The 27,377-nt window shown below is 43.2% G+C and overlaps 1 protein-coding gene across 1 annotated transcript in view; it reads right to left on the reverse strand.

Moving 5' to 3' along the window:
- LOC138511247 (receptor-type tyrosine-protein phosphatase kappa-like) overlaps positions 1-27,377 on the reverse strand; it is a 1,445,374-nt gene that overhangs the window by 1,159,745 nt on the left and 258,252 nt on the right. The window contains exons 2-3 of the mRNA XM_069626788.1: positions 22,796-22,984; positions 10,065-10,253 (exon numbers count right to left, since the gene is read on the reverse strand). Of these exons, the coding sequence (XP_069482889.1) occupies positions 10,065-10,253; positions 22,796-22,984 (378 nt within the window). The remainder of the gene's footprint in view (positions 1-10,064; positions 10,254-22,795; positions 22,985-27,377) is intronic.

Here is a 27,377-nt window from a genome sequence, read left to right on the forward strand (position 1 = left end):
AGCACTCCAGATACCTAAGGAACAGTACAGGCAATATGTTAATTTAACTTTAGATGCCCCGACGGCCAGTATCATAAGAGGATTGAATGAACAGCAGAATATGACATGGGCAGAGTTTGAAAAAGAGATTAGGCGTCATTTTTCTCCTTTCCAGTCATTGCAGGAGGCAAAGAAAGTCGCTTACACAATCACTGTTGGGCCTAATACATCCCCTCGCCAGTTTTTACAAGACTTAAAAAGAGCATTTTCTCACTTTGATGTATCTTTTGACCCCAATTCCAATGAGTTTAAAACTGCCTACTTCTATGGGCTACAGAAAGACATCATATCCCAATTGGTCCGTGAATTTGACCATGACAAATCCCTGGAATGGATTGTGCACCAAAGCACAAAACTGTATGAGGTACTCTATTGTCAGGGTAAAGAAAGTGATAAAATGAAAGATACTAGACCTAAATCTAAAGAACCCTCAGCAACAGTAATGGAAATCAGGTCAGCCAAAATGTCCCTTGAGTCTGCTCAAATTCCAAGTAAAAATAATTTGGCACCTGAACAAAGGGGTAATCAACAAAGGGCGTCACACCCTGCACCAATGTTTCAATCACATGATCCTAGTAATAAGGAGAGCTACATCAGCCCCAGGTACTTAGGAGATAGGCCCCGGGCAGACTAGCGACCTGATATGTTTGGGATATTTCTTCTCTGTGAAAGATAGTGAGCTAAAGACTCTGGGTAAGTCCCTCGTAACCAGGACTAATGTCTGGCAGAGGGACTCCCAGGACCCCCCTTGTTAAATTAGCGACCTGATATGTCAGGTATGAACAATAACCAGAGACAAAATCAGGATCAAAGAGATGATGGTCCTTATCAGACATTGGGGACACAAAGCAGATTTGATCCCAATACCATGATATATGGTAATCAGGATAGACCCCGATATGTGGATCGATTTGCTGATAATGGGAATCAACACAGAGGTCAGTACCCACAACATGAGAGACAGGACATGAGGCAGAGCATAATCTTCACTCCACGTCAGTACAATGATTCCCCACCAGGGGACTACAACCAAAGGATGGGTGCACCCCGATCCCCTCCACAAATGAATCAAGAGTTCAGGAACCATCCCAATAGAAACCATTCCCCTGAGAGGCATCAGAATAGATCCAATCAGGGGGAAAACAACCAATATCGACCTAGGCCATAGAGAGAGGATTCTAGAGAGATGGAAAGGTTCCAGTGCCTCGAGGCCCAAGTGAAAATGTTAGCTGAGCAAATAGGAAAGCTCTGTACAGCACAAAAACAGTCACCAAAGGAGGGGGCAGAAGGCCATAGCAATGACCGGGGGACTTCTGAAAAGTGACTAAGTACTTATGATACCTGCAGTGCCAAAAAGGCAGATTGCTCTGATGTAATTTTGCATAATGACTCTGAGATGCCTAATGATTTAAAAATGAAAATACCAGTAAATGAACATGTAACAGAAAATGCAAATACTTCTAAAAGAGAGGTACGGTTTAACCTAGAACTAAATCAAACATTGGAGATTTGTACAAATTAAATAGGAAAACCTGAAGATCCAAAAGAACAAAGAGACAGATTTAAGAAAAATGACTCATGCATGGGGAATACCAGTGAACCGGGAGTAAGTGACGATGCTATAAATCCTTCCCTGGGAAAGCAAAACAATGACCAAACACAGGCAGGAAAAAGAAATGCTCAAAAGGAGGGTACAGGTCAATCACCTGAAGAATTCTTTGAACCACATATTTCTGAAGAGGTTAAAAGGGCTGGTACCATACTGAATAATCACAAATGCACAGAATTAGACAATGACAAATTGCCAAGTGATGTTGTTACACATGTTCAGTTGGAGGGTTGTAGAAAGAAATGAATAAAGTCTCTCACACAGGAATGGGCAAAAGGAGGGAAAAATGTCTTTCCATTTACCAATGTGCTCAGCCAAAAGTGAAAAAGGCCTGAGAAAGGTGAGCCCTGAAATCAGTAAGAATTCGCATTTCTTATGTGTGTTAGAGGAAATTGAAGGCAGGTATTATGCTCCCATCACTGTAGAAGAAAAATGCCATACATTTGCAATGATTGACTCTGGCGCACAGGCCACAATTATGTCTAAACAATTAGTAAAGAGTATCAATGAAGAGAGATCCCCGCAGAATCAGATCACAGTGAAGGAAAATCAAGGTCCAGTGAATAATTTTAACGGGGAGGAGGTGCCTATTATAGGCGTCACCGAGGTTGACATAAAGATAGGTAAACACAGAATGAAACAGGAGGTATTGGTCGCATCCATTTGTGAAATTCCATTTCTGATGGGAACGGATTGCCTGAAAAGGTTGTCTCCTCTCATAGATGGGGTGAATGGGGTACTGTGGTCCTTAATCAAAAAACCATTGAGACCTAAAAAACTAAAATCACAAAACAGCAATATAAATGAATGTCACACCGTTGCCAAACAAATGATGCAGTGGAGGTGCATCTCCAGAATAGTTGCATACCTAGCGTCACTGTTATATTAATGTGTCAAGACAAAATGCAGAGTGAAAATGAAAAATGACCTGTACAAATATACTTAGACCCAAGGAAAGAATGGCAAACTGCCATAGATGAGCACACCTTACGTTTTTATTTAAAAGAGAAGACATGCAAACAGAATACTGCTCCTAGAGCAGGTTCAGAAAAACACATTACCACTCTTGCTGAAATAAACATGGAAGATGAGCAACCATGGGTTCATGTTGGTATAAGTGACTGTTTTAAAACAATAAAAGCCACTTTAGCGCTTGAACAGGAAAGGAGCTTCATTAATGAGAAATTGTTGCAAAAAATAATGGAAAGGGAGGAGATCCCGAAATTTAGGATTAAAAACCAGTATGTCTCTGGTTTGGATGGTCCAGACTTTGAAAACCGAATTGCAGGTAGATGCATGCTGAAAATTAGCATTGGACAAAAAACAATTTACCATAATGTTTGGATAGTGAGTGGAACACAAAATGACTTTTACATGGGCAATGACATCATGCACAGAATGTGTATGGTGTTAGATTTCGTTAATCAAAAGATATGGTCACGCCTAGGTGGGCCGGCGCCTGAATTTGAAGACAAAAGAAGGGCTTATCATTGTGCACAGCTGGTCCCTTATGCAATTGAATTACAAATGAGGAAAGATACTATTATCCCTGCATTCACAAAGCAGTTTGCAATAACACTGAAATGCAAAAATGGACAGCAGATGAAAGATTCTGATGCATTTGTGTGTCTGAATGAATCCATAAAACAGCAAGGCCTGGATTATGAATACATTACATTGATAGATGTGGGGGAAGGGTCTGTAAAAATGATGGTGAACAATAAAGGTTGTCAGGATATTCATTTAGAGGAAAACTCCCCATTAGGAATGGCCATACAAAAATCACATTACACAGCAGATCTAAATAACATGGTGATTGGAAATATCCCTGAAAAGTATGTAGTTGCTAAGGGTGAATTGCCAGAATACCTGGACTCTCAGCCAAAAGGAATATTTAAAATTCATTCTGTGTACCCTTATGATTCAAGCGAGACAGTGTGCTGTCATCAAGAGGATTGCATAACATTTAACTTAAATGAAAATGAAATAGAAAATCAGCCCATTGAACCATCAACACATGAGGAGTAATTACCAACACCTCACACTGGTCTATCTTGACTTTTCCATATATGTACTATATATTTGCTTATATCTACAATACCGAATGTTCACTAGTTTCTAACTGATATACCATTCTAATTTGTGAACATGGCGGCATTATGTTTTAGTATATAGTTGGGAGTACAAATCAAAGGAACTAGTGGCCATGAAAAGTAAAGGTCTCTACCCCTACCACACACGCAGTGCATCACAATTGAAATGCACAACCAGTTTTAGAACAAGTATTAAAACTGCATAGTTCCCGCAATGTGCAAATTGGCTAGATGTGTGCAATGTATGCAAAACACAGCGAAAGGTCAAAATACATAAGTTAAGATTCTGTGAAATCAAGGTATAAAGTAAAGAGTGCATACATTCCAATTGTCAACAGAGCATGTCTGTGAATCTTACCATTCAATTTATGGTATGGACATGCCTCATCTGAAAACCATAATATACATTTCAAAAACCAATCTTCATGCTGTTACAAACCAGCAGTACGAAAAATTGTGCAAAATAGCAATACAGTACAAAATGTAGAATACCCATATTATCAAAGTGCTTAATGCAGTCCAATGCAACTGCATTATCTTCAGAAAAGTGCTAAGTACATAGGATGTGCAAATACACAAGATAGAACAGGTAATACAATATTCTACAAAAACACCAATTGCTAAAATGCACACTTAAAAATGACACAATATAAAGTGCATGGTGAAAACATTAGATGTTGAACATAAAATGTCAATACATTTAGCTTTCCAATGTTGTAATACTGGCATATCTGGCTGACGGCACAAGCCCAACATGGTGTACAGACATGAAACTGTACATTTCTCAAAGCAAGCAAAATACAGATTGGCAATTAAATATAAACTGCAAATATGGCATAAATATGCTGAATGTAAACAGTACCCACTGAGTGGGCGAGTGGATGTCCAATATAGATAGTCCAATCAGTCAATGCATATCTCAAAGTGTGTCATATGAGGGAGACAACCCTCATGGGAGAGAGGTGGACTCATTAGCTGGAACATGAGACCAACCCCTTGAATTCCCAATCCCGTATGGCCTAATGTAATATGTAATATAAAACTAGAACGTACAATCCGCACTGACAATAAGATTCTTGCATACCAATGTAGTAAAAGGACAGCTGAGGAAGAGCACTAGAACAATGCAGAGCAGTGAACCCATGAAACGAGAGACGCGCTCTAGTTGTTGGATGGATCCGATAAGTGCCGGGACGTTTAAAAACATCAAGCAGCAAGAAGCATGTAGAACGACCACTCCCGACGCGGGTCAGGAAACCGAGAGGAAGCAAGTTGAAGCGGGGAGGCAACCTCTTGAGTGTGTGGAATCTAGGGACCTAAACTTGAAGCAATCCCTAGTGATTGGAAACTTGTGAACTTTTCCTAGGGGCCAAGAAAAGAGGAATAACTTCTTGGCATTGTAGAATGTGAAAGTTAGAGAGAGATTAGGGGAACAACCATACCCTCTGGAACTGTGAATTATAATGAGCCTGGGAAACTCAGGGGAAGGGAGACATCTCATGAGGATTGCGGAACTTTGATTGTTTATTTCTTTTTGCACCTTTTGGAACTTTATTTTAGAACTTTGGAAAAGAGCTGCAGACAACCAGTTGAAAGACTGCGGCTCTCTTTACAAGTTTGCCGGTCTGGAAACAATGGTGCCGGTAAGCTTACCGGCACTGTTGTTTTCAGACCGGCAAACTACGAGTCTGCAAGCGGGTTGCCTTTCCGACCGCCAGGTCTGCCCTGTCGGGCGGAATGGCACCTGCCCGCAGACTTTCACTGAAACACTGGCACCGTTAGTCCAATCAGACTCAAATTGGAATGGGGACTAACAATTACTGCCGCCTGACTTACCGGACCACCAGGGCTCTAATGCCAAGGTGATTCCCGCCAGTCAGGCGGCGGTAATTCATTGCAGGTTTGGCGGCTACCTGCCAGTTTTTCCGTCACGGTTACCGCCGGACCTGCAATGAGGGCATATATCTCTTTTCACTTTATCTTGAGTTTACCATGTAAGGGTCAGTTTAGGATTTTGACACAGGACAGATTACTTTACTTTGGACATTCTGACACAGACACCCTTTAGTTTCGTGTAGGCAGAGAAACCCCTCTTAGAGATAGGGCAAGATAGGATTTCCTGCAACGCTCTTTTTATTTTAAAAAACGTCTTTAACAACCGCCTCAATGCTCTTGTGTCTGAGTCTCACTCCTGGTTCCTTACATCACATTGATTTTAAAGTGGAACGTTTCTAGGATTTGGAGAAGAGGAGGCAGTGAAGTGCTTGGTGTTACCATGATAATATAATGGCATCAGTAATAAAGCATTATTGGATCAGCAATATCTGCACAGGAGATGTCCTCTATCATTGTTTCTGATTTAATTTTAACTGCTAGGGATTTTACAACAAGCGCAAAAAGTAAATATGAGACAGTGGGTAACCCTGTCTCGTTCTTCTAGAGGTGATATATTTATCGGAGAGGGAACCATCACCTTACTGGATGAGGCAGACTATAACACTGTTACCTCCGTTGTTAAAATACTTGCCCAGATTAAATAATTCCATCACTGCCTTACGAAAGGGCCATTCTGTACGGTTGAATGCCTTCTCTGCATCCAATGTCACTAAAATAGCTGGAATCCTTTTATCATCTGCTATATCTATCAGGTTAATGATCTTCCTGCCGTTATCCGCTGCTTGTCTATTTGCCACAAAGTCTACTTTTTCAACTCCTATAATACTTGAGTATTGTTTTTAGCCTTTGGGCAATGACTTCAGCATAGATTTTTAACATCTATGTTAAGTTCTGCTATCAGCTATTTTGCCCTCTTTATGTATTACTGTTTTCACATCATTCTCCCATCATTGGAGTTACTCGGCCTTGTCTCTAAATAGCACAGCATTGCATTGTTCATGTCATGAGTTAAGCTGAGTATGTGAGTACGTTTAAGAAAAGCTTGCCTAGAAACCACCCATGCCCTGAGCTTCAAGGCATTGATAGCCTGCACCATTTCTTCCTAAGAGATATCTACATTGAGCAATTCCACTCGCTCAGGAGTGAGGGATAGAAGAGTTAATGAATTGTCATCTGGCAAGGGTGTGAAAGCCCTTGCTTGTTTATTATTCATTAAATAATAAAGTGATGCAGGTAATTCCACCTCTGAAAGGTAAATCTGCTAATCAGATTCCCCATTCCTAAATTTCATGCTAAAAGCATGGTGTGTACTTGTGCTGTGCAGGATCAGTATCCTGATTCACAGCACCTGCTCTACCAGTGGCACTGAGCAGGTTCAGAGACCAGAGGTGCTCTCTTGGCAGCCGCAGTGTCTGCAGCACAGGGGCTGCATTTAGAATCTGCACCCCTGTCCCAAAAACGATATAACCTTGAAGATGGTGTCCTGGTGGTACAAAAAACTGTAAAAATAAGCCATACCTGAATTAGAGAATAGTGGCCTGCATCTTTCAGAGTTATCCCAGCCACATTAAAAAAGATTTTGCACATGTGTAAGCTGTGGGCCTAGTTCAGCTGTGAAAGGATTATGCGTATTACTTCCAGACAAGGCCCGCCCCTGTCTACTGACAGGACTAGACTTGCTGGATTGCTTCTCTTTGTCCATTTGTAAGGGTAGGTAACACCCTTTCTCCCAGGCCAGCCGCTCTACAGGATGCTGGCATGGAAGTTGAAACCACGAAGCACACCCATTCACAGAGAGACAGGCCTCACACCAGGGTGCTGCATTTCTAAAGGCCCTTTAATCCTATTGAGAAAGGAAGGGGGCGGATCTAGGGTAGCCAGAGATGGGTCTGTACAGTTTTTGGTAGGGGACTCCATCTTGATTCCTCTGCCTCTCCTTCTCTTTCCAGTCCCCTCCGCTTCCTCTGGACTGGAGCTAAAGCACTTTAATGTGACATCATAAGGGCAAAATCCAGGCATTTCAAGAGCACATGAGTAGACCCCTAAAGCAGACTAGCTTCAGTACAATCACCTGGGGACTTTTGCCTATAATTAAGGGGGCTCCCACCACCTCTTTGAATCATCTGGACTCATCTTGAAACAGCCAGAAGATTTTGGTGGACCCTGCTGAGGGCAGTCCTTTCTAAAGTCCTCCAGTTGTGGGGTGAAGGCAGAGGTTACAAAGACAGAAGCAAGATCTAGTCCCTAACCATCTCCAGGGACCATTGGGGGTGAACACTGCTGCTGGACCAGATGTCTGCCTCTCTGCAAGCGACCCTGTACCTAGAGTGTCACCGTGCTGTTGGTCCCCTGAAGGTGCGGGCTAGCATCGCCCGTATTTGGGAGCCTACGAACAGCTGACATTGGCCCTTCAGACACTGGAGTCAGACTCACAGCACTTGGAAGCCAGAACAGCTGAGATCGCTGTTGTCAACAACGACATGCGCCAAACTTAGATTCCATGGCACCATGCCACTGAGCAATCCAGCAGGACCCATTGATGCTGTCCTTTGGTGTCCATTCTCCGAACCGCTGTCCGTTCTTCGACCTCGTTTGCCGCTGCACTGCACTGGTAAATGTGCATTGTTACCTTGGTTCAAACTACAAAGTACTGCTATCTTCCCTTGCCTCAGTCGCTGTCTGAAACACCAGCATCTTCATCACCACTACTGTGAGTCAACTGACTCGATGCTGGTGTTCCCTGAACCATAACCACCGAGCCTTTGCATCAAATGTACTCGTCTGCGCATCTTGGTACTAGATCAACCGCCGTCAATCTTCGACCACCAAACCTGGTTACCACCCAATCCACAAGGCTCGAGTAGATGCTTCAAGACTGCAGCTCTCCTTCCATTCGACCATGCCACAACAACCACTTGCCACTGGACCAATGCGACTTCGTGGAGCGGGGTTATTCAGCCCCACATTCTCACAATTGATTCCACTGAAAAGTAAGGTAAAAAACACCATTAATGCGCTAGCAGCCCTCTTCTTCTGGTGCATATGACACCCCCTGGTTTCGTAACTGCAGGTTAGAACATCACTGGTTCCGGGCCCGCTGCATGTCGTACATACTGATGCTTGGCCAGCACTTGTTTTTTCTTACCATTCGTGTCACGTTTAAACTACACAATCTTCTCGTTCCGTTCCTCTGCTGGTATCTAGGTCTCTCCTTATCAGACATAATGCTCCAGAATCCACAAAGGTCACCAGTACTGGCCGCCTCTAGCAATGCGTCCGGTGTCTAGTCAAATGGTCGACAGACAAATGGCCGACAGACAAATGGTCGACACAATTTGGTCGACAGGTCAAATGGTCGAATTTTTTTTTTATTTATATATATATATTTGTTTAGGTTTTCGTTTAGGGAAAAAAGGGGTTTTTAGCAAAAAAAAGGGGGGATGGGGGGGGCCCCCCCAAAAAAAAAAAAAAAGTGGAAAAAAAAAATGCGACCATTTGACCTGTCGACCTTTTGGTGTCGACCATTTGTCCTGTTGACCATTTAGATTTGACCAAATGACCTAGAACCAATGCGTCCCACTTGTTGGCCAAAAAAGCTTTCTTTTTTGTCTTCAATAGATTCCTGTATACTCCTCTCAAGGATTGCAAATACGGCCTATCTATTGTAAACTGCATCATGAAGGTGAGAGAAGAGGAGAGGAGGTGAACATCTAGCTAGAGTCTATCAGTGGTGAAGGAAGTTGACAAAAGTAGAAGGGTCAGGCAAATGACAGATCCGCACAGAGCCTGGTGGGCAATGTGAAGCACACACTACTAGTGAAAGGAGCAATCGAAGAAAACAGGGAACTGAAAAGACACGCACAAAGCAATTGTGCCAATGAGGCCTGTATCTAGAGCAGAGAAACCAAGGGCACTTGTGGCAGCCAATGCATATACCGTGGTGACGGACAAAAAAGGACTTGTGTGGAGAATGATGCATAACCATATCTGCTGCCCTTGAGCGAACACTTGAACAATGTAAGTGTTGAGATTCAGAACCAGGCAGTCATAGAAAATCGGACAAAAGATGAATGTTGCCACATTAGGAAAGTACTGTTCAAGAGAAACGGCTTAAACATTTGAAGCACAAAGTTTGAAGTAGGCCAAGTCACAGAAACATTGAGAGTGGAATACATTATGAATATTTCGCCACAGAGGCTGCATCGAATGAGAAAAGTCTTGAACAATTGAAATACTTGCAATAAGATCAATGCCAAGTCACAAAAACATTAAGAGTCAAAAAAAGAATGCATATTGGGTCACACGGACACCAAACATGAGACAAGACCTGCCAGAACCCTTTTGCTCATTTCTCACTCCCTCACTCATCTGTTCTGATCACTTTATAATATAATATGTTTTACAGTGAATTAATCTTGAATACTCACCAATGCACTGAACTGCTGGACTCCAGCCACTGGTAGCGTCATCACTGTTTTGAACACATGTAATCAAGGAGACTGTTGGCGCATATCCTTCACTGCAGCTCACATTAATATGTTCATTAACTGCATAGTCATTTTTTTTACTGACATCTGAAATGATGAGGTGTTCCATATTTGGCAATGGGCATTTTTCTGGGAAACAAAGACAGCACTTTATGAACAGTTCATTAACACAAATCCATAATTATAGGTTTTGTTTGAAAAGTATATGGTGCAAGACTTAAAGGCGGACATGCAACTCGTAACAGTATCATAAAATCTAAACAAAGTATTAAAACCTAATCATGGCCTGCATTTGTTAACATGTGCACATTATATTTTGCACGGGCCGATCTTTGATTTTGCCACTTCCACAGGTACACATTAAAATGTAGGCATCCCTCCATGAGCTTGATGGCTGATAGTGTGTGAATGAGGGAATCTCGTTTATGACACCTCATCCGTGTGTTAAAGAACAGTGCACAAGGGCAAAAATGATTAAATAATTGGTTGGTACGTCAGTTGAGCCAGCTGGCAGAATACCTGCAGAAATACCTGTGATGGTGGGTCTACTGGCAATCACAGTTAATGCCAATGCCCTTGTGACGCTGGAAATGCATCAGAGGGACAGGGCCTCCGTATCCTTGTCCTTTACTGCTTTTTATCGTGTACTCTGTCATGTTTTCCACGCATCAGTTCAGGTGGGACTCCTGGCGGTGCAGCTCTCTCTCTTTTGGTTTGGTGAACAGAGCCATAGGATACCCTTATGGCACCCATGGGTACGGGTACAACCCTGTGCCCAAAGTGTATGTTTTTGGGCACATGTGTGTGACCCACAGAGCACGGTACGGGCTGGTGGCAGCTCCGTGCTGAAATGACTGGTGCCCTGAGCGTCCTCCATTTTGGCCCTGTCATTGGAATCGGTAGATTCCTGATGGAGACAAAATGGCCCCCCTGGCCTCTAGCCTTCCATCACCTGTTACCCTGATCTTCCCGAAGTCCTGGGAAGCCCTTCCTCTGTCCCTTCCCCCTGACTGGCTGTTGGGTGGAAGTTCCGTATATGGTAGTGTGGGGAAGTGCCGACCAAACTGGCTGGAGCCTTCTCAACGACCGTATGTTGTAGGCCAAAGGTCTCTCTAGTGATCACACGAACAGACCAAGCAAGAAAAAGGGGGTTTTGTATATTGGGGACCACAAGTAGAACCGAAAATCATGCTCATCACTATACCACAACGAAATGTATACCAACCAAATGTATTTGTGTACTGAAATAATGCATAGCCACTATACCATTATAATACCAAACCCATCTAAATGCAAGGGGTGATTATTGCTAAATTATTTTTGTTTTTGGCGGTAAGAAAATACCGCTAGGCCCTAAATCTACACAAAATACCCAACATATTTATGGTGCGTTGCAGGCCGGGAAAGTGATCATAGAGCACCTACTGGGCATGGCAAGTGTGTCTCACACCACCATCTGTACATTAAAGGGAACCCATTTCATAATAGCAGTGTGTCACTAAAAACGAATTTCAGAATGTCTCAAAGGGAAGCCACATTCTCAGACCTAGTGCAATATTTAGAGGCAAAATTATTTGCACATGGGACGTGGTCATTGAATAGTACCTCAGAATGGCATGACCGCATTCATGGTGAGGTGCAGAAAGAAAAACTAGACAATATTTTTGCAGAAGGCAGCATAATTCAGGTCTGACTTCTAAGGTTATTAAATGCAGCCGATAAAAATGCAGAGAAAGACTGTTTGATACGGCTATGCGCCAAGATCTGGTTTATTTTGAATAGGTCCCTGCGAATGTAGGAAAATGATAACCAGCTAATTAACGAGGTTAACAAGGTTAAAGACTGACTTAGATGGGGCCAGTAAGAAGGAGGAAATGTTAAGAGCAGAATTGGATGTATGTCAAAAAGATATGCAGTTAAAATGCAGAGATTTTGATATTCAATTGTCCAAAAGCAAGAAACAGTTTGAAGACAGTGAGCAAGTATTGGTACACTTAAAAGCATTGTGGTGGACCACATAAATGCAGAACAAGAATTGGTTAAAATGCTTCAAGAAAGGGACAAGAGAAATAAAGAATTTAATGAATGCCAAATGCAAATGTGCGACATGCAGGAGGTAATTAATAAAATGAGTGATGAAAACAACTATTTGCAAAACGAAGCAGACAGGCTCCTTAAAAAGTGTAAGGACTTGGAACAGCAAATGTGCATTCCCATGTCCCAGGAGAGGCGGCAGGGTACCACATTCAATGGAGTTGAGGTGAATTCTATTTCTACCCAAAGAGCTAGTGCCCCAGTGAATGGGCCGGTAACTGAACTTGGTTGCAGCGCCCTTGGGGGATTTGATACTCCCATTGGGGGCCGCCACCAATCCCATACACCTGGAACCAGGGTTGAGTCACCTAGTAGTGCAATTCCATGCATTGCAACAAGCAGCCCCATAAAGATAATGAAATCCATTAAAGCCCTGATCAAACCATTTAAAAAAGAAAAGGAGGGGAATGCTGCATAGAGGATCACTTAGAAGTGGTTCATGACATGTTTAAAGCACTCCAGATACCTAAGGAACAGTACAGGCAATATGTTAATTTAACTTTAGATGCCCCGACGGCCAGTATCATAAGAGGATTGAATGAACAGCAGAATATGACATGGGCAGAGTTTGAAAAAGAGATTAGGCGTCATTTTTCTCCTTTCCAGTCATTGCAGGAGGCAAAGAAAGTCGCTTACACAATCACTGTTGGGCCTAATACATCCCCTCGCCAGTTTTTACAAGACTTAAAAAGAGCATTTTCTCACTTTGATGTATCTTTTGACCCCAATTCCAATGAGTTTAAAACTGCCTACTTCTATGGGCTACAGAAAGACATCATATCCCAATTGGTCCGTGAATTTGACCATGACAAATCCCTGGAATGGATTGTGCACCAAAGCACAAAACTGTATGAGGTACTCTATTGTCAGGGTAAAGAAAGTGATAAAATGAAAGATACTAGACCTAAATCTAAAGAACCCTCAGCAACAGTAATGGAAATCAGGTCAGCCAAAATGTCCCTTGAGTCTGCTCAAATTCCAAGTAAAAATAATTTGGCACCTGAACAAAGGGGTAATCAACAAAGGGCGTCACACCCTGCACCAATGTTTCAATCACATGATCCTAGTAATAAGGAGAGCTACATCAGCCCCAGGTACTTAGGAGATAGGCCCCGGGCAGACTATCGACCTGATATGTCAGGTATGAACAATAACCAGAGACAAAATCAGGATCAAAGAGATGATGGTCCTTATCAGACATTGGGGACACAAAGCAGATTTGATCCCAATACCATGATATATGGTAATCAGGATAGACCCCGATATGTGGATCGATTTGCTGATAATGGGAATCAACACAGAGGTCCGTACCCACAACATGAGAGACAGGACATGAGGCAGAGCATAATCTTCACTCCACGTCAGTACAATGATTCCCCACCAGGGGACTACAACCAAAGGATGGGTGCACCCCAATCCCCTCCACAAATGAATCAAGAGTTCAGGAACCATCCCAATAGAAACCATTCCCCTGAGAGGCATCAGAATAGATCCAATCAGGGGGAAAACAACCAATATCGACCTAGGCCATAGAGAGAGGATTCTAGAGAGATGGAAAGGTTCCAGTGCCTCGAGGCCCAAGTGAAAATGTTAGCTGAGCAAATAGGAAAGCTCTGTACAGCACAAAAACAGTCACCAAAGGAGGGGGCAGAAGGCCATAGCAATGACCGGGGGACTTCTGAAAAGTGACTAAGTACTTATGATACCTGCAGTGCCAAAAAGGCAGATTGCTCTGATGTAATTTTGCATAATGACTCTGAGATGCCTAATGATTTAAAAATGAAAATACCAGTAAATGAACATGTAACAGAAAATGCAAATACTTCTAAAAGAGAGGTACGGTTTAACCTAGAACTAAATCAAACATTGGAGATTTGTACAAATTAAATAGGAAAACCTGAAGATCCAAAAGAACAAAGAGACAGATTTAAGAAAAATGACTCATGCATGGGGAATACCAGTGAACCGGGAGTAAGTGACGATGCTATAAATCCTTCCCTGGGAAAGCAAAACAATGACCAAACACAGGCAGGAAAAAGAAATGCTCAAAAGGAGGGTACAGGTCAATCACCTGAAGAATTCTTTGAACCACATATTTCTGAAGAGGTTAAAAGGGCTGGTACCATACTGAATAATCACAAATGCACAGAATTAGACAATGACAAATTGCCAAGTGATGTTGTTACACATGTTCAGTTGGAGGGTTGTAGAAAGAAATGAATAAAGTCTCTCACACAGGAATGGGCAAAAGGAGGGAAAAATGTCTTTCCATTTACCAATGTGCTCAGCCAAAAGTGAAAAAGGCCTGAGAAAGGTGAGCCCTGAAATCAGTAAGAATTCGCATTTCTTATGTGTGTTAGAGGAAATTGAAGGCAGGTATTATGCTCCCATCACTGTAGAAGAAAAATGCCATACATTTGCAATGATTGACTCTGGCGCACAGGCCACAATTATGTCTAAACAATTAGTAAAGAGTATCAATGAAGAGAGATCCCCGCAGAATCAGATCACAGTGAAGGAAAATCAAGGTCCAGTGAATAATTTTAACGGGGAGGAGGTGCCTATTATAGGCGTCACCGAGGTTGACATAAAGATAGGTAAACACAGAATGAAACAGGAGGTATTGGTCGCATCCATTTGTGAAATTCCATTTCTGATGGGAACGGATTGCCTGAAAAGGTTGTCTCCTCTCATAGATGGGGTGAATGGGGTACTGTGGTCCTTAATCAAAAAACCATTGAGACCTAAAAAACTAAAATCACAAAACAGCAATATAAATGAATGTCACACCGTTGCCAAACAAATGATGCAGTGGAGGTGCATCTCCAGAATAGTTGCATACCTAGCGTCACTGTTATATTAATGTGTCAAGACAAAATGCAGAGTGAAAATGAAAAATGACCTGTACAAATATACTTAGACCCAAGGAAAGAATGGCAAACTGCCATAGATGAGCACACCTTACGTTTTTATTTAAAAGAGAAGACATGCAAACAGAATACTGCTCCTAGAGCAGGTTCAGAAAAACACATTACCACTCTTGCTGAAATAAACATGGAAGATGAGCAACCATGGGTTCATGTTGGTATAAGTGACTGTTTTAAAACAATAAAAGCCACTTTAGCGCTTGAACAGGAAAGGAGCTTCATTAATGAGAAATTGTTGCAAAAAATAATGGAAAGGGAGGAGATCCCGAAATTTAGGATTAAAAACCAGTATGTCTCTGGTTTGGATGGTCCAGACTTTGAAAACCGAATTGCAGGTAGATGCATGCTGAAAATTAGCATTGGACAAAAAACAATTTACCATAATGTTTGGATAGTGAGTGGAACACAAAATGACTTTTACATGGGCAATGACATCATGCACAGAATGTGTATGGTGTTAGATTTCGTTAATCAAAAGATATGGTCACGCCTAGGTGGGCCGGCGCCTGAATTTGAAGACAAAAGAAGGGCTTATCATTGTGCACAGCTGGTCCCTTATGCAATTGAATTACAAATGAGGAAAGATACTATTATCCCTGCATTCACAAAGCAGTTTGCAATAACACTGAAATGCAAAAATGGACAGCAGATGAAAGATTCTGATGCATTTGTGTGTCTGAATGAATCCATAAAACAGCAAGGCCTGGATTATGAATACATTACATTGATAGATGTGGGGGAAGGGTCTGTAAAAATGATGGTGAACAATAAAGGTTGTCAGGATATTCATTTAGAGGAAAACTCCCCATTAGGAATGGCCATACAAAAATCACATTACACAGCAGATCTAAATAACATGGTGATTGGAAATATCCCTGAAAAGTATGTAGTTGCTAAGGGTGAATTGCCAGAATACCTGGACTCTCAGCCAAAAGGAATATTTAAAATTCATTCTGTGTACCCTTATGATTCAAGCGAGACAGTGTGCTGTCATCAAGAGGATTGCATAACATTTAACTTAAATGAAAATGAAATAGAAAATCAGCCCATTGAACCATCAACACATGAGGAGTAATTACCAACACCTCACACTGGTCTATCTTGACTTTTCCATATATGTACTATATATTTGCTTATATCTACAATACCGAATGTTCACTAGTTTCTAACTGATATACCATTCTAATTTGTGAACATGGCGGCATTATGTTTTAGTATATAGTTGGGAGTACAAATCAAAGGAACTAGTGGCCATGAAAAGTAAAGGTCTCTACCCCTACCACACAAGCAGTGCATCACAATTGAAATGCACAACCAGTTTTAGAACAAGTATTAAAACTGCATAGTTCCCGCAATGTGCAAATTGGCTAGATGTGTGCAATGTATGCAAAACACAGCGAAAGGTCAAAATACATAAGTTAAGATTCTGTGAAATCAAGGTATAAAGTAAAGAGTGCATACATTCCAATTGTCAACAGAGCATGTCTGTGAATCTTACCATTCAATTTATGGTATGGACATGCCTCATCTGAAAACCATAATATACATTTCAAAAACCAATCTTCATGCTGTTACAAACCAGCAGTACGAAAAATTGTGCAAAATAGCAATACAGTACAAAATGTAGAATACCCATATTATCAAAGTGCTTAATGCAGTCCAATGCAACTGCATTATCTTCAGAAAAGTGCTAAGTACATAGGATGTGCAAATACACAAGATAGAACAGGTAATACAATATTCTACAAAAACACCAATTGCTAAAATGCACACTTAAAAATGACACAATATAAAGTGCATGGTGCAAACATTGGATGTTGAACATAAAATGTCAATACATTTAGCTTTCCAATGTTGTAATACTGGCATATCTGGCTGACGGCACAAGCCCAACATGGTGTACAGACATGAAACTGTACATTTCTCAAAGCAAGCAAAATACAGATTGGCAATTAAATATAAACTGCAAATATGGCATAAATATGCTGAATGTAAACAGTACCCACTGAGTGGGCGAGTGGATGTCCAATATAGATAGTCCAATCAGTCAATGCATATCTCAAAGTGTGTCATATGAGGGAGACAACCCTCATGGGAGAGAGGTGGACTCATTAGCTGGAACATGAGACCAACCCCTTGAATTCCCAATCCCGTATGGCCTAATGTAATATGTAATCTAAAACTAGAACGTACAATCCGCACTGACAATAAGATTCTTGCATACCAATGTAGTAAAAGGACAGCTGAGGAAGAGCACTAGAACAATGCAGAGCAGTGAACCCATGAAACGAGAGACGCGCTCTAGTTGTTGGATGGATCCGATAAGTGCCGGGACGTTTAAAAACATCAAGCAGCAAGAAGCATGTAGAACGACCACTCCCGACGCGGGTCAGGAAACCGAGAGGAAGCAAGTTGAAGCGGGGAGGCAACCTCTTGAGTGTGTGGAATCTAGGGACCTAAACTTGAAGCAATCCCTAGTGATTGGAAACTTGTGAACTTTTCCTAGGGGCCAAGAAAAGAGGAATAACTTCTTGGCATTGTAGAATGTGAAAGTTAGAGAGAGATTAGGGGAACAACCATACCCTCTGGAACTGTGAATTATAATGAGCCTGGGAAACTCAGGGGAAGGGAGACATCTCATGAGGATTGCGGAACTTTGATTGTTTATTTATTTTTGCACCTTTTGGAACTTTATTTTAGAACTTTGGAAAAGAGCTGCAGACAACCAGTTGAAAGACTGCGGCTCTCTTTACAAGTTTGTCGGTCTGGAAACAATGGTGCCGGTAAGCTTACCGGCACTGTTGTTTTCAGACCGGCAAACTACGAGTCTGCAAGCGGGTTGCCTTTCCGACCGCCAGGTCTGCCCTGGCGGGCGGAATGGCACCTGCCCGCAGACTTTCACTGAAACACTGGCAAAGTTAGTCCAATCAGACTCAAATGGGAATGGGGACTAACAATTACTGCCGCCTGACTTACCAGACCACCAGGGCTCTAATGCCAAGGTGATTCCCGCCAGTCAGGCGGCGGTAATTCATTGCAGGTTTGGCGGCTACCTGCCAGTTTTTCCGTCACGGTTACCGCCGGACCTGCAATGAGGGCATATATCTCTTTTCACTTTATCTTGAGTTTACCATGTAAGGGTCAGTTTAGGATTTTGACACAGGACAGATTACTTTACTTTGGACATTCTGACACAGACACCCTTTAGTTTCGTGTAGGCAGAGAAACCCCTCTTAGAGATAGGGCAAGATAGGATTTCCTGCAACGCTCTTTTTATTTTAAAAAAAGTCTTTAACAACCGCCTCAATGCTCTTGTGTCTGAGTCTCACTCCTGGTTCCTTACATCACATTGATTTTAAAGTGGAACGTTTCTAGGATTTGGAGAAGAGGAGGCAGTGAAGTGCTTGGTGTTACCATGATAATATAATGGCATCAGTAATAAAGCATTATTGGATCAGCAATATCTGCACAGGAGATGTCCTCTATCATTGTTTCTGATTTAATTTTAACTGCTAGGGATTTTACAACAAGCGCAAAAAGTAAATGAGACAGTGGGTAACCCTGTCTCGTTCTTCTAGAGGTGATATATTTATCGGAGAGGGAACCATCACCTTACTGGATGAGGCAGAATATAACACTGTTACCTCCGTTGTTAAAATACTTGCCCAGATTAAATAATTCCATCACTGCCTTACGAAAGGGCCATTCTGTGCGGTTGAATGCCTTCTCTGCATCCAATGTCACTAAAATAGCTGGAATCCTTTTATCATCTGCTATATCTATCAGGTTAATGATCTTCCTGCCGTTATCCGCTGCTTGTCTATTTGCCACAAAGTCTACTTTTTCAACTCCTATAATACTTGAGTATTGTTTTTAGCCTTTGGGCAATGACTTCAGCATAGATTTTTAACATCTATGTTAAGTTCTGCTATCAGCTATTTTGCCCTCTTTATGTATTACTGTTTTCACATCATTCTCCCATCATTGGAGTTACTCGGCCTTGTCTCTAAATAGCACAGCATTGCATTGTTCATGTCATGAGTTAAGCTGAGTATGTGAGTACGTTTAAGAAAAGCTTGCCTAGAAACCACCCATGCCCTGAGCTTCAAGGCATTGATAGCCTGCACCATTTCTTCCTAAGAGATATCTACATTGAGCAATTCCACTCGCTCAGGAGTGAGGGATAGAAGAGTTAATGAATTGTCATCTGGCAAGGGTGTGAAAGCCCTTGCTTGTTTATTATTCATTAAATAATAAAGTGATGCAGGTAATTCCACCTCTGAAAGGTAAATCTGCTAATCAGATTCCCCATTCCTAAATTTCATGCTAAAAGCATGGTGTGTACTTGTGCTGTGCAGGATCAGTATCCTGATTCACAGCACCTGCTCTACCAGTGGCACTGAGCAGGTTCAGAGACCAGAGGTGCTCTCTTGGCAGCCGCAGTGTCTGCAGCACAGGGGCTGCATTTAGAATCTGCACCCCTGTCCCAAAACCGATATAACCTTGAAGATGGTGTCCTGGTGGTACAAAAAACTGTAAAAATAAGCCATACCTGAATTAGAGAATAGTGGCCTGCATCTTTCAGAGTTATCCCAGCCACATTAAAAAAGATTTTGCACATGTGTAAGCTGTGGGCCTAGTTCAGCTGTGAAAGGATTATGCGTATTACTTCCAGACAAGGCCCGCCCCTGTCTACTGACAGGACTAGACTTGCTGGATTGCTTCTCTTTGTCCATTTGTAAGGGTAGGTAACACCCTTTCTCCCAGGACAGCCGCTCTACAGGATGCTGGCATGGAAGTTGAAACCACGAAGCACACCCATTCACAGAGAGACAGGCCTCACACCAGGGTGCTGCATTTCTAAAGGCCCTTTAATCCTATTGAGAAAGGAAGGGGGCGGATCTAGGGTAGCCAGAGATGGGTCTGTACAGTTTTTGGTAGGGGACTCCATCTTGATTCCTCTGCCTCTCCTTCTCTTTCCAGTCCCCTCCGCTTCCTCTGGACTGGAGCTAAAGCACTTTAATGTGACATCATAAGGGAAAAATCCAGGCATTTCAAGAGCACATGAGTAGACCCCTAAAGCAGACTAGCTTCAGTACAATCACCTGGGGACTTTTGCCTATAATTAAGGGGGCTCCCACCACCTCTTTGAATCATCTGGACTCATCTTGAAACAGCCAGAAGATTTTGGTGGACCCTGCTGAGGGCAGTCCTTTCTAAAGTCCTCCAGTTGTGGGGTGAAGGCAGAGGTTACAAAGACAGAAGCAAGATCTAGTCCCTAACCATCTCCAGGGACCATTGGGGGTGAACACTGCTGCTGGACCAGATGTCTGCCTCTCTGCAAGCGACCCTGTACCTAGAGTGTCACCGTGCTGTTGGTCCCCTGAAGGTGCGGGCTAGCATCGCCCGTATTTGGGAGCCTACGAACAGCTGACATTGGCCCTTCAGACACTGGAGTCAGACTCACAGCACTTGGAAGCCAGAACAGCTGAGATCGCTGTTGTCAACAACGACATGCGCCAAACTTAGATTCCATGGCACCATGCCACTGAGCAATCCAGCAGGACCCATTGATGCTGTCCTTTGGTGTCCATTCTCCGAACCGCTGTCCGTTCTTCGACCTCGTTTGCCGCTGCACTGCACTGGTAAATGTGCATTGTTACCTTGGTTCAAACTACAAAGTACTGCTATCTTCCCTTGCCTCAGTCGCTGTCTGAAACACCAGCATCTTCATCACCACTACTGTGAGTCAACTGACTCGATGCTGGTGTTCCCTGAACCATAACCACCGAGCCTTTGCATCAAATGTACTCGTCTGCGCATCTTGGTACTAGATCAACCGCCGTCAATCTTCGACCACCAAACCTGGTTACCACCCAATCCACAAGGCTCGAGTAGATGCTTCAAGACTGCAGCTCTCCTTCCATTCGACCATGCCACAACAACCACTTGCCGCTGGACCAATGCGACTTCGTGGAGCGGGGTTATTCAGCCCCACATTCTCACAATTGATTCCACTGAAAAGTAAGGTAAAAAACACCATTAATGCGCTAGCAGCCCTCTTCTTCTGGTGCATATGACACCCCCTGGTTTCGTAACTGCAGGTTAGAACATCACTGGTTCCGGGCCCGCTGCATGTCGTACATACTGATGCTTGGCCAGCACTTGTTTTTTCTTACCATTCGTGTCACGTTTAAACTACACAATCTTCTCGTTCCGTTCCTCTGCTGGTATCTAGGTCTCTCCTTATCAGACATAATGCTCCAGAATCCACAAAGGTCACCAGTACTGGCCGCCCCTAGCAATGCGTCCGGTGTCTAGTCAAATGGTCGACAGACAAATGGCCGACAGACAAATGGTCGACACAATTTGGTCGACAGGTCAAATGGTCGAATTTTTTTTTTATTTATATATATATATTTGTTTAGGTTTTCGTTTAGGGAAAAAAGGGGTTTTTAGCAAAAAAAAAGGGGGGATGGGGGGACCCCCCCAATGCGTCCGGTGTCTAGTCAAATGGTCGACAGACAAATGGCCGACAGACAAATGGTCGACACAATTTGGTCGACAGGTCAAATGGTCGAATTTTTTTTTTATTTATATATATATATTTGTTTAGGTTTTCGTTTAGGGAAAAAAGGGGTTTTTAGCAAAAAAAAAGGGGGGATGGGGGGGCCCCCCCCAAAAAAAAAACAAAAGTGGAAAAAACAAATGCGACCATTTGACCTGTCGACCTTTTGGTGTCGACCATTTGTCCTGTTGACCATTTAGATTTGACCAAATGACCTAGAACCAATGCGTCCCACTTGTTGGCCAAAAAAGCTTTCTTTTTTGTCTTCAATAGATTCCTGTATACTCCTCTCAAGGATTGCAAATACGGCCTATCTATTGTAAACTGCATCATGAAGGTGAGAGAAGGGGAGAGGAGGTGAACATCTAGCTAGAGTCTATCAGTGGTGAAGGAAGTTGACAAAAGTAGAAGGGTCAGGCAAATGACAGATCCGCACAGAGCCTGGTGGGCAATGTGAAGCACACACTACTAGTGAAAGGAGCAATCGAAGAAAACAGGGAACTGAAAAGACACGCACAAAGCAATTGTGCCAATGAGGCCTGTATCTAGAGCAGAGAAACCAAGGGCACTTGTGGCAGCCAATGCATATACCGTGGTGACGGACAAAAAAGGACTTGTGTGGAGAATGATGCATAACCATATCTGCTGCCCTTGAGCGAACACTTGAACAATGTAAGTGTTGAGATTCAGAACCAGGCAGTCGTAGACAATCGGACAAAAGATGAATGTTGCCACATTAGGAAAGTACTGTTCAAGAGAAACGGCTTAAACATTTGAAGCACAAAGTTTGAAGTAGGCCAAGTCACAGAAACATTGAGAGTGGAATACATTATGAATATTTCGCCACACAGGCTGCATCGAATGAGAAAAGTCTTGAACAATTGAAATACTTGCAATAAGATCAATGCCAAGTCACAAAAACATTAAGAGTCAAAAAAAGAATGCATATTGGGTCACACGGACACCAAACATGAGACAAGACCTGCCAGAACCCTTTTGCTCATTTCTCACTCCCTCACTCAACTGTTCTGATCACTTTATAATATAATATGTTTTACAGTGAATTAGTCTTGAATACTCACCAATGCACTGAACCGCTGGACTCCAGCCACTGGTAGCGTCATCACTTTTTTGAACACATGTAATCAAGGAGACTGTTGGCGCATATCCTTCACTGCAGCTCACATTAATATGTTCATTAACTGCATAGTCATTTTTTTTACTGACATCTGAAATGATGAGGTGTTCCATATTTGGCAATGGGCATTTTTCTGGAAAACAAAGACAGCACTTTATGAACAGTTCATTAACACAAATCCATAATTATAGGTTTTGTTTGAAAAGTATATGGTGCAAGACTTAAAGGCGGACATGCAACTCGTAACAGTATCATAAAATCTAAACAAAGTATTAAAACCTAATCATGGCCTGCATTTGTTAACATGTGCACATTATATTTTGCACGGGCCGATCTTTGATTTTGCCACTTCCACAGGTACACATTAAAATGTAGGCATCCCTCCATGAGCTTGATGGCTGATAGTGTGTGAATGAGGGAATCTCGTTTATGACTCCTCATCCGTGTGTTAAAGAACAGTGCACAAGGGCAAAAATGATTAAATAATTGGTTGGTACGTCAGTTGAGCCAGCTGGCAGAATACCTGCAGAAATACCTGTGATGGTGGGTCTACTGGCAATCACAGTTAATGCCAATGCCCTTGTGACGCTGGAAATGCATCAGAGGGACAGGGCCTCCGTATCCTTGTCCTTTACTGCTTTTTATCGTGTATTCTGTCATGTTTTCCACGCATCAGTTCAGGTGGGACTCCTGGCGGTGCAGCTCTCTCTCTTTTGGTTTGGTGAACAGAGCCATAGGATACCCTTATGGCACCCATGGGTACGGGTACAACCCTGTGCCCAAAGTGTATGTTTTTGGGCACATGTGTGTGACCCACAGAGCACGGTACGGGCTGGTGGCAGCTCTGTGCTGAAATGACTGGTGCCCTGAGCATCCTCCATTTTGGCCCTGTCATTGGAATCGGTAGATTCCTGATGGAGACAAAATGCCCCCCCTGGCCTCTTGCCTTCCATCACCTGTTACCCTGATCTTCCCGAAGTCCTGGGAAGCCCTGCCTCTGTCCCTTCCCCCTGACTGGCTGTTGGGTGGAAGTTCCGTATATGGTAGTGTGGGGAAGTGCCGACCAGACTGGCTGGAGCCTTCTCAACGACCGTATGTTGTGGGTACGCCTGTGGGTGGGACCTGGGTGAATCGAGTGTGTGACGAATATACATTCTATGTTGCGACTGTCTAGTATCTGCTGTTTGACACAATGGTTGAGACAGCCCTGCCGAAACCAGTATGAATGCAGCTTGGAGTATTGAATGGCTCGGTACTTGTCCCAATACACATAACTTGTTGTGAGTGTCTGGAGAGAAGTGAATGACCTGAATACCTTGTGTGCCTGATTGGCTGCCTGCCTGCCTGAATGCCCGTAGTCGTGATTGGATGCTTGAGTATGACCCAGCGGAATAAATGGGAGATCAACAGTATATCTGGGGACCTCTCACTGCTAGGAATCGTGTTCAGAAGCTGAAGTCCACTACGACGAGTAACTGGAGTGAAGCTTAACCTTGAGCCCTGATGGACGAGAAGAATTGCTGTTGCTATCCTTCGCAATCTGAAAGCTGCTGTGCTTCAAGAACTGACCCAGAGAGGACCTGGTAAGGCGCCCTCTTCCCGAGCTACGAGGGACCATCGTGCACAGCTGATCTTTGCCTAAGCTCCCTGGTAGACAGACCTTCGACAGGCTGCCGACCCGATACGGGGACTGCTGCGGAACTCCAAGAAGAAGCGCCCGGACTGTTGTCCGACACTGTCGTCGACCGCCGTCGCCATCTGGAGCCACCGTGCTCCCGTTGCCTAAGAAACTTCATTGATCCAAGGACGCTCTCGTCCGCATCGTCGCCGCTGTATCCTGCTGGAGAAGGCCTGACCGTCGACGTGCCTAGGAGCATCCACCGGTGGGTTTCCTGCCACCCAAAGACCACATAGATGCCGACGACTCGACGCCCTTGCAGGGCCACAGTTCTTCAACTCTTTGCGGCCCAGAACTATCGACACCGAGGTGCCCCGCAAGCCTCTTCCTTGCAGGACGTTTACGCTTCCCCGTCAACGAGCACCGCTAAGAACGACGTGGCCACTTCACCGTCGTAGCTCGACCTGTTCTCCGTCAGACGTTCGACGACCCGTGACTCATGCCTGAAAGGGAGGACACTCAAAAAGGGTTGTCGATTTCCCTGGCGCGGAACGCTACAACACCAAGGTACTTTGGGGTTGCAGAACTATTGGGACGTCTAAGGGTGAACAATGTATGGACTGGGCTTGTATCTTTCTTCTACAGGTTGCCCAGGTGGGGGGATCGCCACACAGAGCTGTGTTTAACGGTAGTTACCAGTATTCTGCCTATTGCTCAACCATCTTGTTTTCCTTCCTCTCTCTACTGCTGGTTTCCTCTTTATTTTGATCGGTGTGTCATTCTGACCGTATGCACTTGAATAAGATCTAATAACGTTAGTGGTACCACTTTAGAATTGTACATATTTACCATTGTTGATTTTCGGAGTACAAAGTGAGTTATCGTGATTGTGTATATGACCTTAAATATTAATTATATAAAGACTGTGTTTTAACCGATACAGTGTGTGGACATTCCTTCGTGGGTGCTCGGGGACTACACTGTACTTAAGAACCAGCTTGCATCACCTCCCGAGAAGCTAGGCCTTGATTGCTCGACTACAATACCAATAATAGAGAATCTTGGCAGGGGTCTCTGTGCCTTCCCTCTACCATATAGAGACCGGAAGTGCAGACCCCCCCTCCAGCCTTTACAGCTGGTGGCAGCGGTGGGATGCTTATGGTTTTAAGACTTAGTGTATAACCGTGCCACTTACGAAGGATATCTGCACTTTGTTAAATTAAGGTTTAGTCGTGTACAAGATAACTGCATTACAAGCAATGGAATCTATTGCGAATGGTAAATTAACTGCTTCGAGGCTCTCCAGAGTGCTTATGAAGCCAGTGAATTAGACTGTGTGGATAAGTCTAGGGCTGAGCTAGTAGCTGCTCTGGTGGACTACCAGATCGATTGTGAAACTCTTGAAGGGGGGGATGCAACCAATGAGGACTCTACCCCGGGGGTTGTTGCCGAAACTGATTCTGGGAATGCCGCCATTCCTGCTGCCTCTGTTCCGAACCCCAGCAGTTTTTTAGAGCTTGAGTTATGGAGGATGAGGATAGCCTTTGAATATCGCAAGTTGGAACTAGATGCTGAGCTTAAGAAAGAGGAGTTGGCACAGCAAGTGGAGCTCAAGAACCGGGAGCTTAAGCTAAAAGATAGGGATCTTGAACTCAAAGATAAGGACCTTGAGCTCAAGAACCGGGACACTGAAGGTCATCAAATCCAGTTAGAGAAAGCTTGAGTGGAGACTTCAGCAAAACCAGTTGAGAGTGTCAGGTCCCCAGCAAACAAGTTTATGAAAGATTTGGTTGGTGTGTATGCAGAGGGTTTTCATATCCTCCAATGGATTGAAGCATTTGAAATGGCTTGTGCAATTCACAATGTTGATAAGAGAGATTGGGCTAAGTGTTGTTAAGCAGAGTGCCTCAAACTGGATATGACTGTCTTCTGAAGCTGAGTGTGGAAGAAAGGGGTCAGTATGAGTGCATGAAGTCTGCTTTAATCGCCATGTTTGGCAAAACACCTACACAATATCTTAAACGGTTCAGGCATTTTAAGAAACGAGAGAATGTGTCTTGGGTTCACTGGGTGAGTGCTGCGCACATGAACATGATGGGGTGGATTGATGGTTACAAAGTGAAAAAGTTTGTTGAATTGTCTCACCTCCTGTTTTTTGAGCATTTTGCGGAAGCCTGTTCACCAGTGCTGCGTCAGTATGTTGCTGACCAAAACATTTTGGACTCCTTAAAGCTGGCTAGGTTGGCTGACAAGTGGGTCTCCGCTAAGGACTCCATTGGGAAGGACAAGGACAAAGAAAAGGGGCCTCTCAGAAAGCTGAGGAGTCCCAAAAGCAATCCCTTCCTCTCCGAAGACCCAAAAACCTAGTGGGATAAGTCTGTTGTGAGTGGGAGTAAGAATAGTGGTCCGCCTGCTGCAAAGCAGGGTCTGTAGTATTATTTAGCGTGTTTTTGGAGTGCAGCGCCACTGCATGGGATCAATGTATTGCTATAATGCGGTACAGCAAGCCATGTGTTCCCAATGTAACATATGGACGTGTAAATGAAGACAGGCTACATATGTTAAAAACAAACCATTTTGTTTTCACATTTAAAAGCGCACATTTTTTTTTCTTCTCAATTGAAATGTCTCACTCATGGAGACACATTAGATACTTAATTATTTAACCTAACTAACAAATACTAACACGATTTTAACTCATTCATATTATAATGTGTTCTCCATGTGCAAAATGAGGCAGGCTGAGAGTCATTTTAAACGCGCATTCAGAGAATTTCTTTTTACTCTCTCTTTGCCCTGCCACAGTCTTTGCAGGATGCAATAGCAGGAAATTAGTTGATAGAGTTGCCTACTGTAAAAGTGAGCTATTGTTTAAAGAAGGAGGGTATGACATGATGGACTTTGATTG

This window comes from Ambystoma mexicanum, chromosome 6p (assembly GCF_040938575.1).
Source record: "Ambystoma mexicanum isolate Mex_15411 chromosome 6p, UKY_AmexF1_1, whole genome shotgun sequence".
In the NCBI taxonomy this organism is placed as follows: domain Eukaryota; kingdom Metazoa; phylum Chordata; class Amphibia; order Caudata; family Ambystomatidae; genus Ambystoma; species Ambystoma mexicanum.